The sequence below is a fragment of the Dipodomys spectabilis genome, unplaced genomic scaffold (assembly GCF_019054845.1).
Source record: "Dipodomys spectabilis isolate Male_0828 unplaced genomic scaffold, ASM1905484v1 ptg000322l, whole genome shotgun sequence".
NCBI classification, from domain to species: domain Eukaryota; kingdom Metazoa; phylum Chordata; class Mammalia; order Rodentia; family Heteromyidae; genus Dipodomys; species Dipodomys spectabilis.
The window spans coordinates 855,454-878,884 of record NW_024870999.1 but is presented as its reverse complement, the minus strand read 5'-3'; the positions used below and the strand labels follow the sequence as shown (position 1 = coordinate 878,884).

Genomic DNA, 23,431 nt, shown 5'->3' with positions numbered 1-23,431 from the left:
AGGTGATTCCATGTGCCCTGCAAGCTACTCTCCTTATACCCTCAAGTGGCCTGACCTGACATCATTCATTGCTCTGGTGTGTTCTAGAGCAGAGCTAGCTAGACAGAGTGAACACTCATTCTTCAAGTCAGGAAGCTCAACAGTAAGTAGTCATACCTGTAACTCTGGCCTCCCTCCTCATCTCTTATTGAGCCCCACCATGCCTTCCCAGAATCCAGTAACCTGGACTCTTTTTTTTTTTTTTTGCCAGTCCTGAGGCTTGAACCCAGGGCCTGGGCACTGTCCCTGAGCTTCTTTTGCTCAAGGCTAATACTCTACCACTTGAGCCCCAGCACCCTTTCTGGCTTTTTTGTTTATGTGGTACTGAGGAATCAAACCAAGGGCTTTATGCATGCTAGATAAGCATTCTACCACTAAGCCACTTTCCCAGCCCCCTGGAGTAATTTTTTGAGTGCACCAGTACTGAGGTTTGAAGCCAAGCCCTCAAGTTCTTACTTGGCTTTTTTTGCTCAAGGCTGGCACTCTACCACTTGAACCACAGTTCCACTTCTGACTTTTTGCTGGTTAGTTGGAGATAAGAGTTTCAGACTTTTCTGTCCTAGCTGGCTTTGATCCTTAGAACTTAGCCTCCTGAGTAGCTAGGACTATAAGTGTGAGCCACTAGTGTTCAGCTTCACAGAATCATTTAAAACAAGGAGCACACTTAAGCTATGCTTAGAATAAATGGTTTGGTTCTCAGAAGGTACTCTGCCTTTGCAAAATTTCAATAAACACTAAAGATTTCTGAGGAAGTCAATGTTCCAATCACAACCCTGCTGATGATCCAGAATTTCAGCAGGTGAACTGAACTGTTCTCCACAAAAATAATGTTTCAATGCCCTGCGCTAGACCTATCTTGTGGCCTAATAGACTTACTTAGGGCCGAAGAAGAGTAATAATGCAGAGTAGGAAGAAATGTCTGGTGATGGCAGTTTCTGTGTCCTTCACTTGCACCTTTGGATACACAAAAGAGAATCATAAATGTGTAGAAGATGGTGAATTACAGCTGACATAAACGGCTTATGAGAGAGGAGGAAAGATTTACTTTGGCTGATGATTTCAGAGATTTCAGTGTATGGTGGGCTGGCTGGCTCCATCGCTATGGGCCTGGGGTAGAGCAGAACATAAGAGAAAGGGGCTGGGAAGGTGGCTCAGTGGTAGAGCACTTACCTTGCATGCATGAGGCCCTGGGTTCAATTCCTCAGCACCACATAAGCAAAAAGCCAGAAGTGGTGCTGTGGCTGAAGTGGTAGAGCACTAGCCTTGAGCTGAAGAGCTGAGGGACGGCACCCAGGCCAAGAGTTCAGGCCCCATGACCAGACCCCCCCCCCAAAAAAAAATAGTAGAGGAAGTATGTGGCAGAGAAAGGAGACTGCTCCCTTCATCAAAACCAGGAAGCCAAGAGAAGAGAAGAGGAGGGAGGAAGGGTAGGGAGGGGCAGAAAGGTCCAGGGACCAGATAAACCCTTCAAATGCATACTTTCACTATTCTACTTACTCCACCTAGGCCCAGCTCCTAATAGCCCACTCAGCTATTACCTAAAGAATAGATTCATCTATTGATGAGCTACAACACTAGGTCTGGTGGCACATGCCTGTAATCCCAGCACTCAGAAGACGGAGGCAGGATTGTCAGTTCAGGCCAGCCTCCTCTGTCTAGTGAGACCCTCATTCAAAAACAAACAAACAAACAAACAACAAACCGCTGGTATAACTGGCTTACATCTGTTAGCTACACAGAGGCTGAGATTTGAGATTGCAGTTCAAAGTCAGTCCAGGCAGAAACTCCATGAGATTCTTATTTCCAATTAACTACCCCCCCCCAAAAAAAAAATTCCAGAATTGGCTTGAAGTGTAGTTCAAGTGCTAGAGTACTATCCTTGAGCAAAAAAGTTCAGGGACAGTGGGGCTCACATTTGTAACCTTAGCTACTCAGGAGGCTGAGATCTGAAGACAATGGTTCAAAGCCAGCCCAGGCAGGAAAGCCCATGAGACTCTTATCTCCAATTAACCACCAGAAGTGGTGCTGTGGCTCAAGTGATAGAGTACTAGCCTTGAGCTGAAGAGCTCAGGACAACACCTAGGCCCAGAGTTCAAGCCCCAAGATGAATCAAAAGAAAAAAAAAAGTTCAGGGACAGAGCTCAGGCCAAATTCAAAAACCAAAAATAAATAAATATGTATATATATATATGTATATATATTGTTTCTGTTGGTAATACAAACTCAAAGTTAAGTGGTCGTGAGTATTGTGGTCCAAAACTAATTCCTATGACTAAACATGTTTATTGTATTATTTCTGGCCAAACATCTGTGTTAAACTACTGTAAATAGGGCTGGGAAGGTGGCTCAGTGGTAGAGTGCTTGCCTTGCATGCATGAGGTCCTGGGTTCAATTCCTCAGCACCACATAAGCAGAAAAAAGCTGGAAGTGGTGCTGTGGCTCAAGTGGTAGAGCACTAGCCTTGAGCTGAAGAGCTGAGAGACAGCGCCCAGAGTTCAGCCCCCCAGGACCACCAAAAAACAAAACAAACAAAAAAAACTACTGTAAGTGTACAATAGGTATCCTAACCTCCTTTTCATTATTACTTTTCCTTGGAGAGAAAAGAATTTCCTCCTTTTTTGGAGGGGGGGGGGGGGGTAGAGGGGGAGCCCGGTCATAGGCCTGAATGAACTCTGGGCCTGGGTTTTTTCCGGGTTTTTTCTTTTTTGCTTATGTGGTGCAGAGGAATCGAACTCAGGGCCTTAAGCATGCAAGGCAAGTGCTCTACCACTGAGCCACCTTCCCAGCCCCTTATTGCTGGGTTTGTCAAACCATGGTTTCACTCATTAAAGAGGTAAACAAGCCACCATTTTATTATTTCCTGCTAGGCACCAATGGCTTATGCCTATAATCCTAAATATTCAGGAGTTTGAAATCTGAGGATCCAGATTTGAAAACATGATATCTCCAATTAACTATCAAAAATCCAGAACTGGAGACATGGCTCCAGTAGTAGAGTGCCAACTGTGAGCAAAAAAAGTCAAGGAAGAAGCCAGGTACTGGTGGCTCACGCCTGTAATCCTAACCACTCAGAAGAGATCTAAGTCTCATGGCTCAAGGCCAATCCAGGCAGGAAGGTCTGAGAGACTCTCCAATTAACCACCAGAAACAGGAAGTGGATGCCAGGACACACACACACACACACACACACACACACACACACGCGCGCGCGCGCGCGCGCGCGCGCGCGTCAGCACACAACACAGAAAGTGTTTCAGGTTACACTGTGAAATGCTATTGAGAGAACACAAACTACTACAAGAAAATAAAGCAGAGATAGGGAGGGAATGAACAGCGACACAATTAGGACGCATCTGAACCAATCAAGCAGGAAAATGCTGGAAAGGCACCTCATTTCTACTTTTGCTCTGGGCCTGGGCACTGTCCCTCAGCTCTTCAGCTCAAGGCTAGCGCTCTACCACTTGAGCCACAGCGCCACTTCGTGTTGTCTGATGGTTTATTGGAGATAAGAGTCTCACAGACTTTCCTGCCCGGGCTGGCTTTGAACCGTGATCCTCAGATCTCAACCTCCTGAGTAGCTTGGATTACAGGCGTGAGCCATCGGCGCATGCTCACATACATTCTTTAGTTTTCAAAACAGCTTCCACAGGAAGGCAATTCCACATGGCAGCTTTTCCTCGGCTCTACTCCAGGGTGTTCCCCAAACTTCAGCAGCAAGGGAGTCCTCGATCGGGGTCTGCCGCCGCGCCATCAGGAGATCGGCTGCCAGACTGCGGCTGCGCGTAAAACCTTAAACTTCGGAGCCACGTGGCGCTGGTCCCACCAAAGACCGAGGCAGCAGGCCGACCGAGCGGACAGCGCGGGAGCGGCTGCCTCCCGACCTCCCCGGAGCGGCCCAGAGCCCGGAGCCAACGCGGCTGAGAATGCGCAGGAAGACAACAGCCGCCAGAAAACACTCCACCTCATTGGCTAACCCTGCTGTCCTTCCCGGCCTCCCGCCCCCTTTGCTCGCGGGCAATGTTTTCATTGGCTCTCTTGCACTATTATTGGTCAGTTCTTCTGTTCGTTACATTCTGCGTGTGAAATAAGGCCGAGAGGGCTGGGAATGTGGCTTGCCTAACATGCTGGGAGCTCTGGGTTCGAGTCCTCAGAAAAAGCCAGAAGTGGCGCTGGGGCTCAACTGGTAGAGTGCTAGCCTTGAGCAAAGAAGCTCAGGGACAGCGCCCAGGCCCTGATTTCAAGCGCCAGGACTGGCAAAAAATAAAAATACAAAACAACAACAAACAAGGCCGAGAGCTCAACAGTATTTGGAGCTGGAAGCTCCGCCTCCCCGAGCCGTGTGCAAAAACAAACAACCGTTGAGGAGGCGTTGCCACGGGGGCGGGCTTCTAGGTAGAAGAAGGCTCCCGATTGGCTAACCTCTAGCGTTCAAACCAGCAAGTCGAACGGCCATTGGTTGTGATAGTACTAGGCGGGCCTTGGGCATTGTCCGGTTTTGGCGGCGGCGGCGACGGCGGCGGCGGTGGCGGCCGGTGCTGAGGGCGGCGGCGGCAGCGGCGGCGCGGGGTGGTAGTGGGTGGTCCCGCAGCCGAGCAGAGTCTGCCGTGACCATGGTAAGGGGCGCCGAGCGGGCGCGGCGCCCGGCGTCGGTGCCGTTACTTGTGGAGTTGGCGGCGCCGGGGCAGTCAGCGTCCCGGGGCCGCCGCGCCCTGCGTGAGCGTCGGGCTGGGTCGTGGGGCGGAGCGGTCGGCGGCCACCTCTTTTCTGGGGCGCCTGGGCGCCGTCCCTCAGCTGTTCAGGCCAGGCGAGCGCCCTACCACCCACAGCGCCACTTCCGGCTTGTTCTGCTATGTGGTGCTGGGGAATCGAACCCAGGGCCTCTGGCATGCGAGGCAAGCGCTCTACCACTGAGCCACCTTCCCGGCCCCGCCGGCGAACGCCCGGCCGCAGCCGCCTGACCGCGGGAAGAGAAAGGCAGCACCGGCTCTGCGAGGCGGCACCGCCGCGGGCCCCGAGCGGGGTCGGGCGCTGCGCCCGGCCGGCGGGGCCGGGGCCGGGGCTGGGGCCGGGTCGCTTCGGAGCGGGCCGGGCGCACGGCCCCGCTCCTCTCCTTCAGGCCCGCCCGCGAGCCGGCGATCTCCCCAGCCCTCTGCCTCCGCCCCGGCTGGGGACTTGTTCTCCTCCTTCTCCCTCACAGCGTCTTCCGCTCACTCTGAAGAATAGCGTGCCTTTGAACGACTCAAAGGCGACTGAAATCCGATCCCCAGCCCCCAGTTGATGGAAAGGACGTGCCGGTGGCAGGGTCACAGTCTGTGTCGGTGCAGTGGGTTTGACATAACCCAAACCCGAGCCGCCAGCCTAAAAGTTAACCCGAAGCCAGTACTTCTCATGCCCGATCTGTGTCAGGTTTTATTCTTTCTCCCGCTTGAGGATAGCACGGGTGGGATCCAGTAGACCTAACACCCACGCCGTAAGCAGACGCCTAAGCCCAGAGGACGCACGTGTCGGTTCTTGTAAATTATACAACTTCGGTAATTTTTAACATTTTGTATTTATTTGGTGCAGTATTGAGGCTCGCACTCGGGGCCTGGGCACTGTCCTTGAGCAAAAAAGCTTGAGCCACATAACCCAGCTCTGGCTTTTTGTTGGTTAGTTGGATATAAATCTCATGGACTTTCCTGCACAGCTTGGCTTCAAATCATGAATCTTAGATGTCAGTCTCCTGAGTAGCTAGGATTATAGATACCATTAGTGCCCGGCTTAAAATTTCTGTGACATAATTATTGTTATTGTTTGTAGTAAAATAACTTTTCCAGATGGAGGAATAGGTTGACAACTAAATTCATTTGGTCAAGTTGATGATTTTACTGATCCTCACCAGTGTTAAGATGTTTCTCAGACTCCAATGATATACTGTATTGTATATCCATTTAGTGGTAATTAAAACTCAAGCCTTAAGATAAAAATACAAGAAGCAGGGCTGGGAAGGTAGCTCAGTGGTAGAGTGCTTGTCTTGCATGCATGAGGCCCTGGGTTCGATTCCTCAGCACCACATAAGCAGAAAAAAGCTGGAAGTGGCGCTGTGACTCAAGTGGTAGAGTGCTAGCCTTGAGCTGAAGAGCTGAGGGACAGCGCCCAGGCCCAGAGTTCAGGCCCCATGACCGGACCCCCCCCCCAAAAAAAAAAAAAAAAGATTTTTAAACTTGATAGGAGGTGAGCTGTGTCTGTTAAATTAGTATGAAGATAGGTCAGTATCTGGTTTCTAAGTTTATCTCTGTGTGTGCACATACATACACACATATATACACATATATGTACATATATTAACAAAGTTGAAACATCTACACAATAACAAATATAGATATGTAGATAACAACTAGATACATCACAGTTTGAGAAAGTGATTGGGAAAGTAATTGGCCAAATACAAGTTTTTTGGTTTGGGAGAGATTTTTTTTTGGTGGCAGTCTATGGCTTGAACTCAGGACCTGCGCTGTCCCTCAGCCCTTCAGCTCAAGGCTAGCACTCTACCACTTGAGCAGCCGTGGCACTTCCAGTTTTCTGAGTGGTTTATTGGAGATAAGAATTTCTGGGCAGTCAAGCACTGGTGGCTCATGCCTATAATCCTAGTTGCTCAGGAAGCTGAGATCTTAGGATCACGGTTCAAAGCTCACACTAGCCTGGGCAGGAAAGTCCATTAGACTCATCTCCAATAAACCACTAGAAAACTGGAAGTGGTGCTGTGCTGAAAAGCAGGGACGGTGCCCAGGCCCAGAGTTCAAGCCCTACGATCGAGAAAAAAAAAAGTTTCCGGGCCTTTCCTGCGCAGGCTGGCTTTGAAATGCTATCCTCAGATCTCAGCCTCCTGAGTAGCTAGAATTATGGGCGTGAGCCACAGATGCTCGGTTCACCAGACTGGTTTTTTGCTGGTTATTTTGGAGATGGAGTGTCAAGGACTGTTCTGCCTATGCTAGCTTTGAACTAAGATCTACAGATCCCAGATTTGATATCTTTTTTTTTTTTTTGGTCAATCTTTTTTTTTTTAACTCTGGGCTTGGGCACTGTCCCTGTGCTCTTCAGCTCAAGGTGAGCGTTCTACCACTTGAGCCACAGTGCCACTTCCAGTTTTCTAGTGGTTTATTGAAGATAAGAGTCTCATGGACTTTCCTGCTTGGGCTGGCTTTGGCTTTGAACCGTGATCCTCAGATCTCAGCCTCCTGAGTAGCTAGGATTGCAAGCGAGAGCCAACAATGCCTAGCTTGATATCTTTTAATAGAAATTCATGGAAGTTGATAGGATACCAATGAGGCAGGAGATCACCTAGATAGCTCTTAGTTACCTAAAATAAAAATAAAACCACAAGTTTTGTTGTCTGTTATTTTTTGAGGTAGTATTCAACTTTTTTTTTTTTGTCTTTTTTTTTTTTTTTGTCGGTGTGGGGCCTGAACTTGGCCTGGGTGCTGTCCCTCAGCTCTTCAGCTCAAGGCTAGTGGTCTAACCACTTGAGCCACAGCACCACTTCTGGCTTTTTCTGCTTATGTGGTGCTGAAGAATTGAACCCAGGGCCTCATGCATGCAAAGCAAGCACTGTACCACTGAGCCACCTTCCCAGCCCAGTATTCAACTTTTAATCCAAAACTTTTTTTTTCATCTAGGCTGGAGGCAAAGCTGGGAAGGACAGCGGGAAGGCCAAGGCTAAGGCAGTGTCTCGCTCACAGAGAGCTGGTCTACAGGTAAAGAGGCTTACAGTATAGGTTGAATCATTTTCTTTTACTGTTTCTATTCATGACCCATAGATATTAACTTCAGAGATGTCTTCTTATTACCGAGGCCTTTAATAATGAGGTTCATTGATCAAGACTTAAGTCATAAAATTAACCATTAATTTTATATTCTTTTGTATGAGAATAAATTGTAAAGAGGCCTGAATGAATTTTGTAATTTTATTCTATTAAAATCTGTTCTCTTAAGGTTTTAGTTATGTTCCTAATTGTTACCAATTGTATGAAAGCAAGTGTGCTATGGTTTTTCTTCGGAGGTGTTTGCAGGGTTGCGTTAAATCTCTGGGTGAGAATTGGGGGTAGGGCAGGAAGGAATACTTGTTTTAGTTCTCTGAATATTTCCCTGCTAGGTCAGTTATGGGCTGAATGAATACAAACCACTAACCATTTTCCAACTTCATATATTGTTGCAATTTAAACACACTCAAAAATTTCTGGAATTATTCCCTGCCATTGTGCCACCCAAGAGACACTTCTAAACAAGAAAATTGGAAAGCCAAACTATAAGGGTTTTTGTTGATTTATGTCTCAAGATGGTTTCCCTTGGAAGCCCAGACTAGCCTCAAATTTGTAATCTCCCACCTCAATCTCCTAAATTCTGGGATTACAAGCATTGTACATGTGGCAAGATTTAGATTTTATCCTTATAGTAATAGTGAGCTTGGGCAGGTAATAACATGGTCTAGGTGACACTGAAAAATGGGTAAAGGGAACTTCTTAAGCTTGATACTTTGTATATTTGAGGGCACTATGACAGTTCGTTTGAGCAAGTTTGAAGTGTTGTGCAAAATGACATGGAGGTTACTGCCATTGTTTAGGAAGTGACCACATGCACATGAATTAGGGTGGTTTGGGGGAAGGATACAGGAGTGGGAGGAAGTCAGAGAAGGCCTCTAAAACTTAGAACTTAAGGGACACATGTGCAAAGAAGCATGCTATGAGATAAATTGAAGTAAGTAGTCATTTTGAAGTTTACCAGACTTCCATGTGAAAACATCCAGAGTTGGAAACATGAATGAGGCGTTTTTGAGAGTCGTGATGAACAGAATTACAAATTTGAGATCATTTGTTTGCATGAGTATAGCCAAGCCTCTCAGAAACATGAGGTTGACAAGTCCTAGTATGAATCAGCCAAGCACAGCAAGACTTCAGACCAAAGTGAAGCTGTGAAATGCTATATTCTTCTTTACCCTGTCCCCAAATTTCTTTCTCCTCCTTTGCTTTTCTGTTTCTCTTTTCCTCTCTTCCTCCCCTTCTCTTTTTACCCCTCCTGTTTTTCTCTTTTCCATTTCCTCTTCTTTCCCTTCCTTTTCCTTTTCTTTCTTTCCTAGTAGTTCCACTAAGTAGCTCCAGCTGGCATCAAACTTGTACTCCTCAATGGTGGCATTGCAAGAGTTAATGTAGAGCTCTGCTACACTCTTGTTGCATCCAGCAATGCTTACTCTCCTATATATTGATTTAAAAAAAAAAAAAAAAGGAGTCACACCTGTGATCTCATCATTTGGGAGGCAGAGGACAGTCTGAATTCATAGAAGTACCCTGTGTCAAAAAATCAATAAATAGGGGCTGGGAAGGTGGCTCAGTGGTAGAGGGCTTGCCTTGCATGCATGAGGCCCTGGGTTCGAGTCCTGAGCACCACATAAGCAAAAAAAGAAAAAAGCCGGAAGTGGCTCTATGGCTCAAGTGGTAGAGCGCTAGCCTTGAGCTGAAGAGCTGAGGGACAGCACCCAGGCCCAGAGTTCAGGCCCCACGATCGACCCCAAAAAAAAAAAAAAAATGAAGAACTTTACTGGCTCTGGTGTCTACGAAGATTTTTTGTGTATATTTGTGCTGGTTCTGGGGCTTGAACTCAGCCAAGGCATTCTGAGTTTTTGTGCTCAGGCTAGTGGTATTCTACCACTTGAACCACTGCTCTCCTTCTGGCTTTTTTGTGTGATTAATTAGAGGTAAAAGTCATGGATTTTCCTGCCCATGACCTCAGGTCAAGCCTCCTGATTAGGACTACGGGTTTGAGCTACTAGTTCCCAGCCAAAGAGATATTTTTAAATTCCTACTAGGTGCCAGACAACACAGTCCCCACAAGAATGTAAAGGAGAATAAGGTGTGAATCCTGCTTAAGAAACTAATGGAGTGGGGTAGCAGGAGTGTTTTTACTCTTTTAAGAATGAGATCTATGGGTCTGGGAATTGGACTTAGTGGTGGAGTGCATGAAACCCTGGGTTCAATTCCTTGGTACCACATAAACAATAAATACAATAAAAAAAAATAAGATCTATAAAGTGAGTAGTAGATTGGTAACCAAAATAGAATACTGTTGGACTTCAAGGGTAGTAGTTAGAAGAAGTTTGGTTTGGGAAAAATGGCAACAAGAAAGTAAGAATTTTTAAATTTTGGGGCTGGGAAGGTGGCTCAGTGGTAGAGCACTTGCCTTGCATGCATGAGGCCCTGGGTTCGATTCCTCAGCACCACATAAGCAAAAAGAAAAAAGCCGGAAGTGGCGCTGTGGCTCAAGTGGTAGAGTGCTAGCCTTGAGCTGAACTGCTGAGGGACAGCACCCAGGCCCAGAGTTCAGGCCCCACAACCGGACCAAAAAAAAAGAATTTTTAAATTTTGCCTTTGGAAAGGAAGGGGATATGTAGACTAACTGTAAGCAATTGAAGATATGTGGTAAAGTTTTCAGGAAGGAACCACTGAAATAAGAGAGTAAGACAGTAAGTAGTAAATAGCAAAGAAGAGCAGAGCAGCATGTGCAAGGCCACCAGTACCAAAACAAAAACCCCGGGCTGGGAAGGTGGCTCAGTGGTAGGACGCTTGCCTTGAATGCATGAGGCCCTTGGTTTGATTCCTTAGCACCACATAAGCAAAAGAAAAAAGCCGGAAGTAGCACTGTGGCTCAAGTGGTAGAGCACTAGCCTTGAGCTGAAGAGCTGAGGGACAGTGCCCAGGCCCAGAGTTCAGGCCCCATGACTGGACCAAAAAAAAAAAACAAAAAACAAAAAACCCTGGTGGGAGTGGGCGTAAAAGCACAAACAAGTCAGGTGGCTCACACCTGTAAGCCTTAACTACTCAGGAGGCTGAGATCTGAGGATCATGTTCAAAGCCAGCCTGGGCAGGAAAGTCCCTGAGCCTCTTACCTTCAATTAACACGAGAAGTGGTACTATGGCTCAAGTAGTAGAGTGCTTTCCTTGAGCTGAAGAGCTCAGGGACAGTGCCCAGGCCCAGAGTTAAGCCCCCCCCCCCCAAAAAAAAAAAAAAAAAAAAAGAAAAAATCACAAGCAAGTAGGATTAGGATACTTTAGAGATGAGAGAATACTTTCTCCCTGCAAACCTTCCCCTTCTCCTCCCCTCCCCCGCCCCATGAGATTTGAACTCAGGGCCTTAGACTCACTAAGCAAGTGCTCTGCCACTTGAGCCACACCCCAGGCCTCAAAGGACTCTTTCTGAATAGAGAAGATAAGTGGTGCTGATACTTCTAACCATCAGGTCACTTCTTGAAACTGAAGAAAGAAGAGTTAGGATGAGAGGAAAGATGGTTGGGTATCACAGTTATGTGTGGCTTATTGGGTGGAAGAGGTGACTGGATGACACATCACATATGCAATGGATGCTAGCCAGCATCACTTCTGTCATCTGAAAATGAAATCCTCTGTCCATATTGTGCAGAATTGACAGATTTGGAGCTGATTACCAGGGTATACCCATAGGACCTAGGAACTGTTGCCAAATAGCTTTGACTTCTGTGCACCCAGGTTATTAGTTCGTGCTTTACTTGTAATAAACCATTGATTAACCTCAATGAAGACCTTTGTCAGTACTTGCCAGTGAGACATCTCTCTTGCAGTTTCCTGTGGGCCGCATCCACAGACACTTGAAGACTCGAACCACAAGCCATGGACGGGTGGGTGCCACTGCTGCCGTGTACAGTGCTGCAATTCTGGAGTACCTCACTGCTGAGGTTTGTGGGGCAATGAAATGTCTTGTATAGGGAAGTCCACAAGGTGCTCTAAACTAAGTTCTGCAACCCACAGAGACATGTATGCTCTTGGATTTCTTTTTCTTTCTCTTTGGCTGTACTGAGGATTAAACTCAAGTCTTGCAATTTGAGATATTCTACTGCTTAACCCATGCACACAGTCCCTTTGCTTTTAGTTTCTTTTTTCTTTTTTTTTTCCCAGTTGTGGGCTTGAACTCTGGGCTTGGGCGCTGTCCCTGCGCTCTTCAGCTCAAGGCGAGTGTTCTACCACTTGAGCCACAGCTCCACTTCCGGTTTTCTAGTGGTTTATTGGAGGTAAGAGTCTCACGGTCTCTTCTGCCTGGGCTGGCTTTGAACCGAGATCCTCAGATCTCAGCCTCCTGAGTAGCTAGGATTACAGGCGTGAGCCACCAGCACCCGGCTTGCTTTTAGTTTTTTAGGAAAGGTCTTATACTCATTTGTCTAGGCTGATCTAAGACCATGACCTTCTTAGGTCCACTTCTCAAGTAGCTGGGATTACAGGCACCTGGTTTTTACTTCTTCTTCTTTTTAGATAGTCTCCTAGTCTTGCCCATGCTGACCTGCCTCGAACCTGGCCTTCATCTGGTTTCTTTTCTTTTTTTGTGTGTGGGGGGGGGGAAGGCCGGTCGTGGGGCCTGAACTCTGGGCCTGGGCACTGTCCCTCAGCTCTTCAGCTCAAGGCTAGCGCTCTACCACTTGAGCCACAGCGCCACTTCCAGCTTTTTTCTTTTTGCTTATGTGGTGAGACAAGCGCTCTACCACTGAGCCACCTTCCCAGCCCTGTTTCTTTTCTTTTTAAATTTAAATTTTATTGTTAAGGTGATGTACAGAGGGCTGCAGTTACATAAGTCAGGTAATGAGTACATTTCTTTTTTAACAGTTACCCCGTCCCTCATTCTCTCCCACTCAATCTGGTTCTTTTAAATAGCAGTTATAAATGCCTCTGTCAGCCTATCAATCATGCAGTGCCAGTGTTAAAAATAAAACTTGATATACCTGGTGCTGGTGGCTCATGTCTGCAGGATTGAGATTTTAAAGCCAGCCTTGGCAGAGGAGTTCACAAGGTTCTATCTCCCAAATAACCAGCAAGAAGCCAGGCTGGTGGTATGGCTTAAGCAGTAGAGTGCCAGTTGAGAAAGCAAACTGAGCAGGTGCAAAAGTTCAAACCCCAGTACCAACAAAACAAAGCCTCAGTGTGCTTATTATTACAATTAAGGAATGGCCAGTAATCCATATTTTTAAGTGACATAAGAGTGTAAAATAGTAATAAAGTGAATACTGAGGTATATGTTAATAGAGTCAAGAGACAAGTTATAGTATAACCTGTTCATTTATGAAGATTTTGGGCAGAAAAAAGCTAGCCAGAATGTTGCTCTAGGCAGGTACAGTGGAACTCACTTATAATACAGCCACTCAGGAGGCTGAGACAGGAGAATCTCTTCCAGGCCAGCCTGTGCTCCACAGAAAGACACTGTCTCAAAAAGGTGGCAGGAGAAGAAGAATACCCAGGGTGATACATAAAAGTCCCAAATGTATTATGATGATGTCACAGATCTTTTACTTGTTAGGTAAAGATCTTCTGGTTTTCTGTATGATTATACATAGGTTTGACATTTCAGAAGATTCGTTACTTGGGCAAGAGTTTGTAGTTCTTTTTTTTTTTTTTTGCAATTGTATGGCTTGGAGACTGTCCCTGAGGTTTTATGTTCAAGGCTAGTGCTCTACCACTTTGAGCCACAGTGCCACTTCTGGTTTCTGATGGTTAACTGGAGATAAGAATCTCATGGGCTTTCCTACCCAAGCTGGCTTTGAACCATGATCCTTGGATCTCAGCCTCCTGAATAGCTATGATTGCAGGTGTAAGCTACCAGTGCCCAGCTTGAGTTTGTAAAAAAAAAAATTTTTTTCCCGGTCATGGGGCTTGAACTCTAGGCCTGGGTGCTGTCCCTAAGCTCTTCAGCTCAAGACAAGTGTTCTACCATTTGAGCCACAGCACCACACACTTCCAATTTTCTGAATGGGTTATGGGAGATAAGAGTCTAACAGACTGCCCTTCCCAAGCTGGCTTTGAACCACGATCCTCAGATCTCAGCCTCCTGAGTAGCTAGGATTATAGGCATGAACCTCCAGCCCTCGACGAGTTTGTAATTCTTTTTTTTTTTTTGGGTCTGGTAGTGGGATCTGAACTCTGGGCCTGAGCGCTGTCCCTCAGCTCTTCAGCTCAAGGCTAGCGCTCTACCACTTGAGCCACAGCGCCACTTCCGGCTTTTTTCTTATGTGGTGCTGAGGAATTGAACCCAGGGCCTCGAGCATGCAAGGCAAGTGCTCTACCACTGAGCCACCTTCCCAGCCCCCGAGTTTGTAATTCTTAAACTGTGACATCCCTGTTTATCCTAAGGAAAACTAATTGGAAGACATGAAAGTCCTTCAGCTTTATTCCACACAAGGAAAATAATCTGAATAGCAAGCCAGTCAAGTGCACAGACTGCCAAGCTAATAAACAGAATGGTCTTGATTGAGGAGTATGTGGTAGGGAATTAGATGGAGGAGTGTAGGCCTAAGTATGTGTCATTTATTGTTGCTGTCATTTTATTATCTTCTCCAACTCACTTCGTGTCCCTTTGATTATTTAACATTGAATTATCAATAGTTTAGAGTTTGTGTCATGGGCAGGTTGTTTTGTGTGGTATTATTGAAACACTTTCAGTATTATACTAGATTTTTTTTAACTGCAGACTCTAGAAAGGTATGTGGTTTTTGTTTGTTCTGGTTTTTTGAGACAGGTGTCTCACTACATGCCTCAAGATGGCCTGGAACTCACTATGTAGCCCAATTTGACCTCAAATTCTCAATCCTCCTGCCTCTGCCTCCTAGCTGCTGGAATTACACATTTGGGCCATCATGTCCATCAAGGTATTCTTTTTTATTTTATTTTATTTTTGTTTATATGGTACCAAGAATCAAAGCCAGGACCTCATGCATGCTAGGCAAGCACTCTATCACTAAGATACATTCATAGCCCAAGTTATTCTTTTTTTTTTTGTCAGTCATGGGCCTTGAACTCAGGGCTTGGGCGCTGTCCCACAGCTCTTCAGCTCAAGGCGAGAGCTCTAGCACTTGAGCCACAGCACCACTTCAGGTTTTCTAGTGGTTTATTGGAGATAAGAGTCTCACGGACTTTCCTGCCTGGCTTTGAACTGTGATCCTCAGATCTCAGTCTCCTGAGTAGCTAGGATTACAGGCGTGAGCCACCAGCGCCCGGCTAGTTATTCATTTTTGTTCATGCTGATGCAACATAGTATTTTAGATTGTACTGCTTAAGTCTCATCTACACTACATTTTAAATTTTTTTTAATTTTTTATTGGATTAAGTGTTTGCACAAATTTCACAGTATTCTTTTTTTTTTTTTGGAGGGGGGGTCCAGTCATGGGGCCTGAACTCTGGGCCTGGGCGCTGTCCCTCTGCTCTTCAGCTCAAGGCTAGCGCTCTACCATTTGAGCCACAGCACCACTTCCGGCTTTTCTTTTTGTTTATGTGGTGCTGAGGAATCAAACTCAGGACCTCAGGCAAGCAAGGCAAGTACTCTACCACTGAGCCACCTTCCCAGCCCAATTTCACAGTATTCTGAGATAGTGGTACTTAGTTAAAGTCACAAACACAAAACCTTTACAAGGCAAATTGTCATTATCATGGTCTTTAATTTTTGTGAATTCTATGAGCTTTGACAATACTACTATTTCTTCTCTATGGGGTGATATGTAATGTACATTTCTTTCCTTTTGCTTAGGATAAGCTGTTCCCTCTCATTCCTTCCCTCCCCTTAATTTTTTTAAATTTTTTTTCCTTTTTTATTGTTTTAAAGGTGATTTACAGATGGTTTATAATTATATGTCAGGTAAAGAATACATTTCTTTTTGGACAGTGTGTTTTGTTTTGTTAATTTTTATTTTTCATACCAGTGCTTCACACATGTTAGGCTCTACTACTTACATACCCCCAGCCTTTTTGGCTTTGATTTTTCATGTGGTCTCTCATACTTTCCCAGACTCGTATCTATTCCTAATGTTCCTACCTCTGCCTCTTGTATAGATGGGATTGCAGGTGGCTTATTTTTTGTTTTGTTTGTATGTTTGTTGGTGGTGCTGAGGTTAAGAATTCTACCACACTCCCAACCCTTTCAGCCTTTTTTTTTTCCCTAGTAGAGTTTGTTTGTTTGTTTGTTTTGTGTCGGTTGTGGGACTTGAACTCTGAGCCTAGGCATTGTCTCTCAGCTCTTCAGCTCAAGGCAAGTGCTCTACTAACTTGAGCCACAGTGCCACTTCCAGTTTTCTGGTGGTTTATTGGAGATAAGAGTCTCATGGATATTCCTCCCCAGCTGGCATTGAATCGTAATCCTGAGATCTCAGCCTCCTGAGTAGCTGGGATTACAGGTGTGAGCCACAGGTACCCTGTTAGAGTTGAGTTTTTGCGTAGGACTTGCCTCAGCCTGAAATCCTCCTACTTATGGACCCCAGAATAGCTAGGATCACTGGCTCATATCACCACACCTGGCTTATATATTAATATGGGATCATCATTTCTTCTTGCCTGAATTTCTTCTTGCCTCAAACCCAGATCTTCCTGCTCTCCCGAGACATCTCCTGAGTAGCCGAGATTGGTTTTGGATATAAGGTCTAGCTATCTGTTGTTGCCTGGATTTGCTTTAAATCACTATTGTTCTATCTCCTTGCATTTTTCTGCTTTTGTTTTGTTTTTTGGTGGAATAGTATCTGAGGACCTCATACTAGCCAGCTTGCTCATCTGGTGTTCTTCTTCTCTAGCTCACCTTTTGGGGGGGGTGTTTTTTGTTGGTTTGTTGGGTTTCTTGCCAAGCCTGGGGCTTAAACTCTGCGCCTGGGTGCTAACTCTGAACTTCTTTTTGCTCAAGGCAAGTGACCTACTGCTTGAGCCACAGCGCCACTTCCAGCTTATTTGAGTAGTTTGTTCCTACCCTGGCTGGCTTCAAACCACCATCTTCAGATCTTAGTATCCTGAGTAGCTAGGGTTATAGGCATAAGCTGCCAGTATCCAGCTTGCTGGTTATTTTGGAGATGAAGTCTCTGGTATTTTTTTGCTCAGGCAGATTTTAAACCACATCTTCTGGATCTGAGGCTTTTAGAGTAGGATTATAGATGTGTGAGCCAACAGGGCTTCTTTCTTTTTCTTTTTTCTCTCCCTCTCTCTCTTTGTTTTAATTACATGTTGGTCTTAGAGTTGACCAGCAGTTCTTACACTGGTAATACTTCTGCCTCAGTCTTCCAAGTGACAGATTATAGGTATTATGCGACTACCATAAATTAAACAGAGGGTACAGCACAAAGAATAGAGTTAAGGACCTAACAGGCCCTAGATTCAATATCAGTACCATAAAGAGAGATGTGGGTTTTAACAGCACATACAGTTTTGGGGTTTTTGTTGTTTTGTTTTGTTTTTTTGCTTGTCATGGGGCTTGAACTCAGGGTCTGGTTACTATCTCTGAGCTTCTTTTGGCTGAAAGTTAGTGCTTTACCACTTAAGCCACAGCACCACTTCAGGCTTTTTTCTGTTTATGTGGTACTAAGGAATTGAACACAGGGCTTCATACATGCTAAGTAAGCACTCTACCACTGAGCCACATTCCCAGCCCCAGAACATAGAATTTTTAAAGTGGTACATTGCCTACACTTAAATTTGGAGTTAGTCGTTTAGTAGTCTGCACCCTCAGCCAAGACAGTGTAGAGCAAGGATAAGCACTTTTTGATCTTGGCTTGGAACTAGAACCATTTAGAAAGCTTTCAAAAAATGCTGCTGCTATGTCTCATCCCAGACCTGTCAGAGTCCCTGGGAAGGATGGGCAAGTGTCAGTTTTTAAAGCTCAGGTCAACATTTGATTCTGATGTACATTCAAGTCTTACTTCTGCTCTACTTACATATTTGAGAAGGTGGCTCAGGGGTGATTGCTTGCCTTGCATGCATGAGGCCCTGGGTTCAATTCCTCAGCACCACATATGCAGAAAATGCCAGAAGTGGCGCTGTGGCTCAAGTGGTAGAGCGTTAGCCTCAAGCTGAAGAGCTCAGGGACAGCGCCTAGGCCCAGAGTTCTGGCCCCATGACTGACAATATTAAATAAATAAAATAAATAAATATATTTGAGAAGGCTTTGAGGAGTGATTTTTATACTGATTGATGCCAGTGGAGTTTATGAAGGTAAAAACCAACAGTACCATGTTGTAGCTAAGTGGACTTGAAATTTGAGGATTCTTCCAGGTGACAGTGGTTCATGCCTATAATCCTAGCTACTCAGAAGGCTAAGATCTGAGTATAACAGCTTGACGCTAGCCTGGGCAGAGAAGTCCCTGTGAGATCATTATCTCTAAGTAACCACTCAAAAACTCGAAGTGGCACTGTGGTTCAAGTTATAGAGTGCTAGCCTTGAGAACAAAGAGGTTTAGCGAGAGAATCCATGCTCAGCTCAAGCCCTATGACTGGTAAAAAGGAAAAAGAAATTTGAAGATTGCTGCTGTGGGATAAAAGATTTATTGTTTATAGCTTTTTTTTTTTACTTTTTTCTTTTGTCAGTCCTGGCGTTTGAAGTCAAGGCCTGGGCACTGTCCTTGAGCTCTTTTGTTCAAACCTAGTGTTCTACCACTTTGAGCCACAATGCCACTTCTGGTTTTCTGGTCTCATGGACTTACCAGCCTGGGCTGGCTTTGAAATGCAGTTCTTAGATCTCAGCCTCCTGAGTAGCTAGAGTTTCAGATGTGAGCCACCAGCACCTGGCTAGTTTTATAGTACCCACTAACATTGAAAACCATGAATCAGAAATTTCAAATTACATTTCAAATTTTTTTTATGACATTAAGAAGTCATAGTCATTGCTGGGCGCCAGTGGCTCATGCCGTAATCCTAGCTACTCAGGAGGCTGAGATCTGAGGATCATGGTTCAAAGCCAGCCCAGGAAGGAAAGTCCTAAGAACTTTTTTTTTTTTTGGTCAGTCATGGGGCCTGAACTCTGGGTCTGGGCACCGTCCTCAGCTCTTCAGCTCAAGCTAACGCTATACCACTTGAGCTGCAGTGCCACTTCCAGCTTTTTTTTTTTTTCTGCTTATGTGTTGCTGAGGAATTGAACCCAGGGCCTCATGCATGTGAGACAAGCACTCTACCACTGAGCCACCTTCCCAGGCCCCCCGCCGGCCCCCCCCCTCCGTGAATAAACCACTAAAAAAACCCTAAGTGGCGCTATGGTTCAAGTGGTAGAGTGCTCGCCTTGAGCTGAAGAGCTGTGGGACAGCATTCAAGCCCCACAACCAACAACAACAACAAAAAAAGTCATAGTCATTAAGGAAAATGCACTATATCGGTATCAAAAAGTACTATATGTATTTATTAAAATATATGGCCTTTATAAATGCTCACATTTAGAATCATAGATAAGAGGTGATAATATACATTGTAGTTTAATTTTTTTTCTTTGTAATAGTAAGTTGTTTATATTTTTGTTTTCATGTGTCAGTATCAGGGCTTGAAACTCAGGGTTTGGGCAGTACCTTACTTAGCTTTTTTGCTCAAGGATGGCACTTGAGCCATATCTCTACTTGTGGCTTTTTGTTGGTTAATTGAAGATCGTCTCAGGAATGTGTCTGCTTGGGCTGATCCTCAGATCTCAGCATCCTTGACCAGCACCTGGTTTTGTTTTAATTGTATGGTTGGTTTGGTTTGATTAATTTTTTTTTCTTTTTGATACCAGTACTGGGACTTAAACTCAGGACTTTTGTGCTCTTATTTAGCTTTTTTTGCTTAAAGCTGGTATTATACCACTTAAACTACACCTATTTCTGAATTTTTGCCAGGGATTGTCTGCCAGCTGGCTTCAAATGGTTCCTCAGATCTCAGATGCTTGTGTAATTAGGATTACAGGTGTAACCTACCATCTTTCCAGCTAGAAGTAGGATTATTGCCCAAGTTTCTGTCTTCATTGTAGAGAATGAATATAAAAAGCATCAAATGAACTAAGGAGAGCTGGTTGTTTTTATTTTTGTTTTTTGTCAGTTGGGCTTGAACTCTGGGCCTGGGTGCTGTCCCTCAGCTCTTCAGCTCAAGGCAAGTGCTCTGCCACTTGAACCATAGAGCCACTTCCGGTTTTCTGGTGGTTTATTGGAGGTAATAGTCTCATGGCCTTTCCTGCCTGGGCTGCCTTTTGAACCGTGATCCTCAGATCTTAGCCTCCTGAGTAGCTGAGAGTTTTTATAAAAGCATTATAATAATATAAGAAAAATAACATCATTATATGTAAATTACACATGTGTCATATGGACAGATACTAGAAGGATCTTTTTTTAAATAATTTATTTTTTGTATTTATGTGGTACCAAGAAATTGAACCCAGGGCCTCACGCATGCTAGACAAGCACTCTACCACTAAGCCACATTCCTTGCCTTTAGAAGAATCTTTTTAGTTCTAGCTGGGAGACTAGCTAGAGGAACATGTAAGGCTGAAACCTTGCACTGTTCATCCTTTATTTGATATGGTTTTCCTGGATATTTTGTAGGTCCTGGAACTGGCAGGAAATGCTTCCAAGGATCTCAAAGTAAAGCGTATCACTCCCCGTCACTTGCAGCTTGCAATCCGTGGTGACGAAGAGCTGGATTCTCTTATCAAGGCTACCATAGCTGGGGGTGGTATGTATTATTAAGCCTAGATGATTAGTAGCTTTTTGTTTTGTTTTGTTTGCTAGTCCTGGGGCTTGAATTCAGGGCCTGGGTGCTGTCACTGAGCCTCTTTTTGCTCAGGGCTAGCTCTCTACCACTATGAGCCACAGTGCTACTTCTGGCTTTTTTTGGAGTTAAGAATCTCAGGGACTTCCATGCTCAGGCTGGCTTCAAACCACAATCTTCAGATCTCAGCCTCCTTAGTAGCTAGCATTACAGGCATAAACCACCAGCATCCAGCTTGTTTGTCTAAATTAAAGAAAAAAAAGGAGGGGTGGCTGGGAAGGTGGCTCAGTGGTAGAGCGCTTGCCTTGCATGCTCGAGGCCCTGGGTTCGATTTCTCAGCACCACATAAGCAAAAAGAAAAAAGCCGGAAGTGGCGCTGTGGCTCAAGTGGTAGAGCACTAGCCTTGAGCTGAAGAGCTAAGGGACAGCACCCAGGCCCAGAGTTCAGGCCCCACGACCGGACCCCCCCCCAAAAAAAAAAAAGAAAAGAAAAAAAAGCCAGGCACCAGTGGCTCACCCCTATAATCCTAGATACCAGGAGTCTGAGATTTGAGGATCATGGTTCAAAGCCAGCTCAGGCAGGAACGTCCGTGAGACTCTTACCTTCAATTAACCACCAGAAAACTGGAAGTGACGCTGTGGCTCAAGTGGTAGAGTGCTTGAAGAGTTGAAGAGCTCAGGTAGAGTGCCCCGGTCCAGAGTTCAAGCCCCACCACCGATGACAAAAAAAAGCTAAGAAAAAAAATTATTACCTTTAAATAGTTATACAAAGGAGTTGCCATTTAACAAATCAGTTTGTGAATCCAATATATCTTTTTTTTTTTGGGTCGGTTGTGGGGCTTGAACTTTGGGCTTGGGCCTTGTCCCTCAGCTCTTCAACTCAAGGCGAGCACTCTACCACTTGAGCCACAGTGCCACTTCTGGTTTTCTAGTGGTTTATTGGAGATAGGAGTCTCAGGGACTTTCCTGCCCTTTCCTGCCTGTGCTAGATTTGAACCGTGATCCTCAGATCTCAGCCTCCTGAGTAGCTAGGATTACAGGTGTGAGCCACCATCTCCGGCTTTATTCTAAATTTTATATGGAATATTTCAAGCCTGATTTTTGAAGTAATTCTTGCTTATCTTCTAAACTGTTTGAGAAATGATCTTGAGAAATCTTCTAGCCAATAACCCTGGAAGGGCTGAAGGTAGTGGAAGTTGATCAGGATCAATGAAAGTTTGGATGTAAATTGAAGGTTTATGAAAGCTATTGGTGACTCTTTGCTTAAAATGCATATAAACTCAACAGTTTCACCTACATTAGCTTTTGGGAAAACCCTTGATGTACTTTCAGGTTTTTGGTGGTGGTGGTAGGCTGGCATTCTACCACTTTGAGCCACAGCATTACTTTCTGTTTTCTAGTGGTTAATTGGTGATGAGTCTCACAGACTTTCCTGCCTGGGCTGGCTTGGAACTGAGATCCTGAAATCTCAGCCTTCCGAGTAGCTAGGATTACAGGAGTGAACCACCAGCACCCGGCTTGTTTGGTTTGGTTTGGTGCTGGTACTGTGTCTTACACTTGGGGTCTTGTACTCTTGCTTAACTTTTCACTCAGTGCTGCTGCTCTACCACTTGAGCCACAGCTCTACTTTCGTTTTTTGCCATTGATTGGAGATAAGTGTCATGGACTTTCCTGCCTGGGCTTGCTTTGAGCCTCTATCCTCAGAGCTCAGCCTCCTGAGTAGATGGGACTGCAGGTGTGAGCCAATGGTGCCCAGCTTAGATAGAGATAGTTTTAATAGGATCAGAATGTAAAATAGACTTGAGTAAATCTTATTCTTTATATAATTCTTTTTTTTCACTTCAAGAACTAAAGCATTAAGATTGACCAATGGAAAGACTGTTTTAATAACTTTTTTTTAAATTTCGTTCTAGGTGTGATCCCTCACATCCACAAATCTCTAATTGGAAAGAAGGGACAGCAGAAAACTGCTTAGAGGGTTGTTTAACCCTTTTCCTTCCCATCACTGTACTGTAACTGGGACAGACGAAAACAATGGAAATGTATGGAATTTTTTTAAATAGTTAAATAGAAAAGCATAGAAAATTACTGAAGGCATGACAGAAAAAACATTTGTACATTTTTAGACTCAAAGTTTGATAAAAGAACCTTTTCACATCGTGATAGTTGTGTAGATTGGCCAGCTTTCTTCCATGTGTTTTATACCAAAATGGAATTGATAAACCATTTTCTACAAAACTAATTTGTCTGCAAACTGTTCTGTTCATGATATATTAGAAATATTTTGCTCAGACTTGAAATATTTTGTCTCAAGTTAGATCCTCAAAATAATCCTGAAGCAGAAATGAGGAAACTAGCTTTATTCAGCATGACTGATATCATGTGAATCTTCAGTCTTTGATGCTATTACTTTGTAGTTACTTAATTGCATATCTCTAATAACTGAACTAATGCCATCAATTAGGAGTTATCTCTCCATTTAGATTATGGGAAAATGTGCATTTAATACTGAACTGGGGAAATGGAATTACTGGAATCATTTACTGAGCACTTAGCATGTGCCAAACCCTGAGCTAAGTACTTTGCTGATCAAGAAATATTATTAATTACCTTGCTTTATGGACCTGGACCCCAGGCTCATGGAAATTAAATGATCTGCCAAAACCCGGGGAGCCTAGGGGATGGGAAACAGCAGAGCTAGGACAGATGCTTACATTGACCTCCAAAGTCTACAAACTTCTCTGCTTTGAGCTTCCCATGGTATTCTTGTATTGATACAATATGTCTTTCATTTATTATCTTTTAAAAAATGGAATATTTCTTTGTCAATTTCTAAGTAACTTGATTGAAGTTAATGTAATACTTAGTGGTCCATCAGAAAA

The 23,431-nt window shown here is 44.7% G+C and overlaps 1 protein-coding gene across 4 annotated transcripts; it reads left to right on the top strand.

Moving 5' to 3' along the window:
* The first annotated feature begins 4,550 nt into the window (after positions 1-4,550).
* Positions 4,551-22,791, top strand: LOC122128089 (histone H2A.V). 4 transcript variants are annotated; one of them, XR_006151355.1, is made up of 5 exons: positions 4,551-4,652; positions 7,695-7,772; positions 11,663-11,776; positions 14,599-14,728; positions 20,384-20,418. XR_006151355.1 is itself a non-coding variant. In XM_042702417.1 (5 exons), exons 1-5 carry the CDS (start codon positions 4,650-4,652, stop codon positions 22,522-22,524), a joined length of 387 nt encoding a protein of 128 aa, XP_042558351.1. In that variant the 5' UTR covers positions 4,551-4,649; the 3' UTR covers positions 22,525-22,791. The 4 variants fall into 4 exon arrangements, 3 of the variants coding, with proteins under 3 accessions (XP_042558351.1, XP_042558352.1, XP_042558353.1); XM_042702417.1 differs by lacking the exon at positions 14,599-14,728 and adding an exon at positions 22,463-22,791 and having other exon boundaries at positions 20,384-20,513; XM_042702418.1 differs by lacking the exons at positions 11,663-11,776; positions 14,599-14,728 and adding an exon at positions 22,463-22,791 and having other exon boundaries at positions 20,384-20,513.
* Positions 22,792-23,431: the final 640 nt, after the last annotated feature.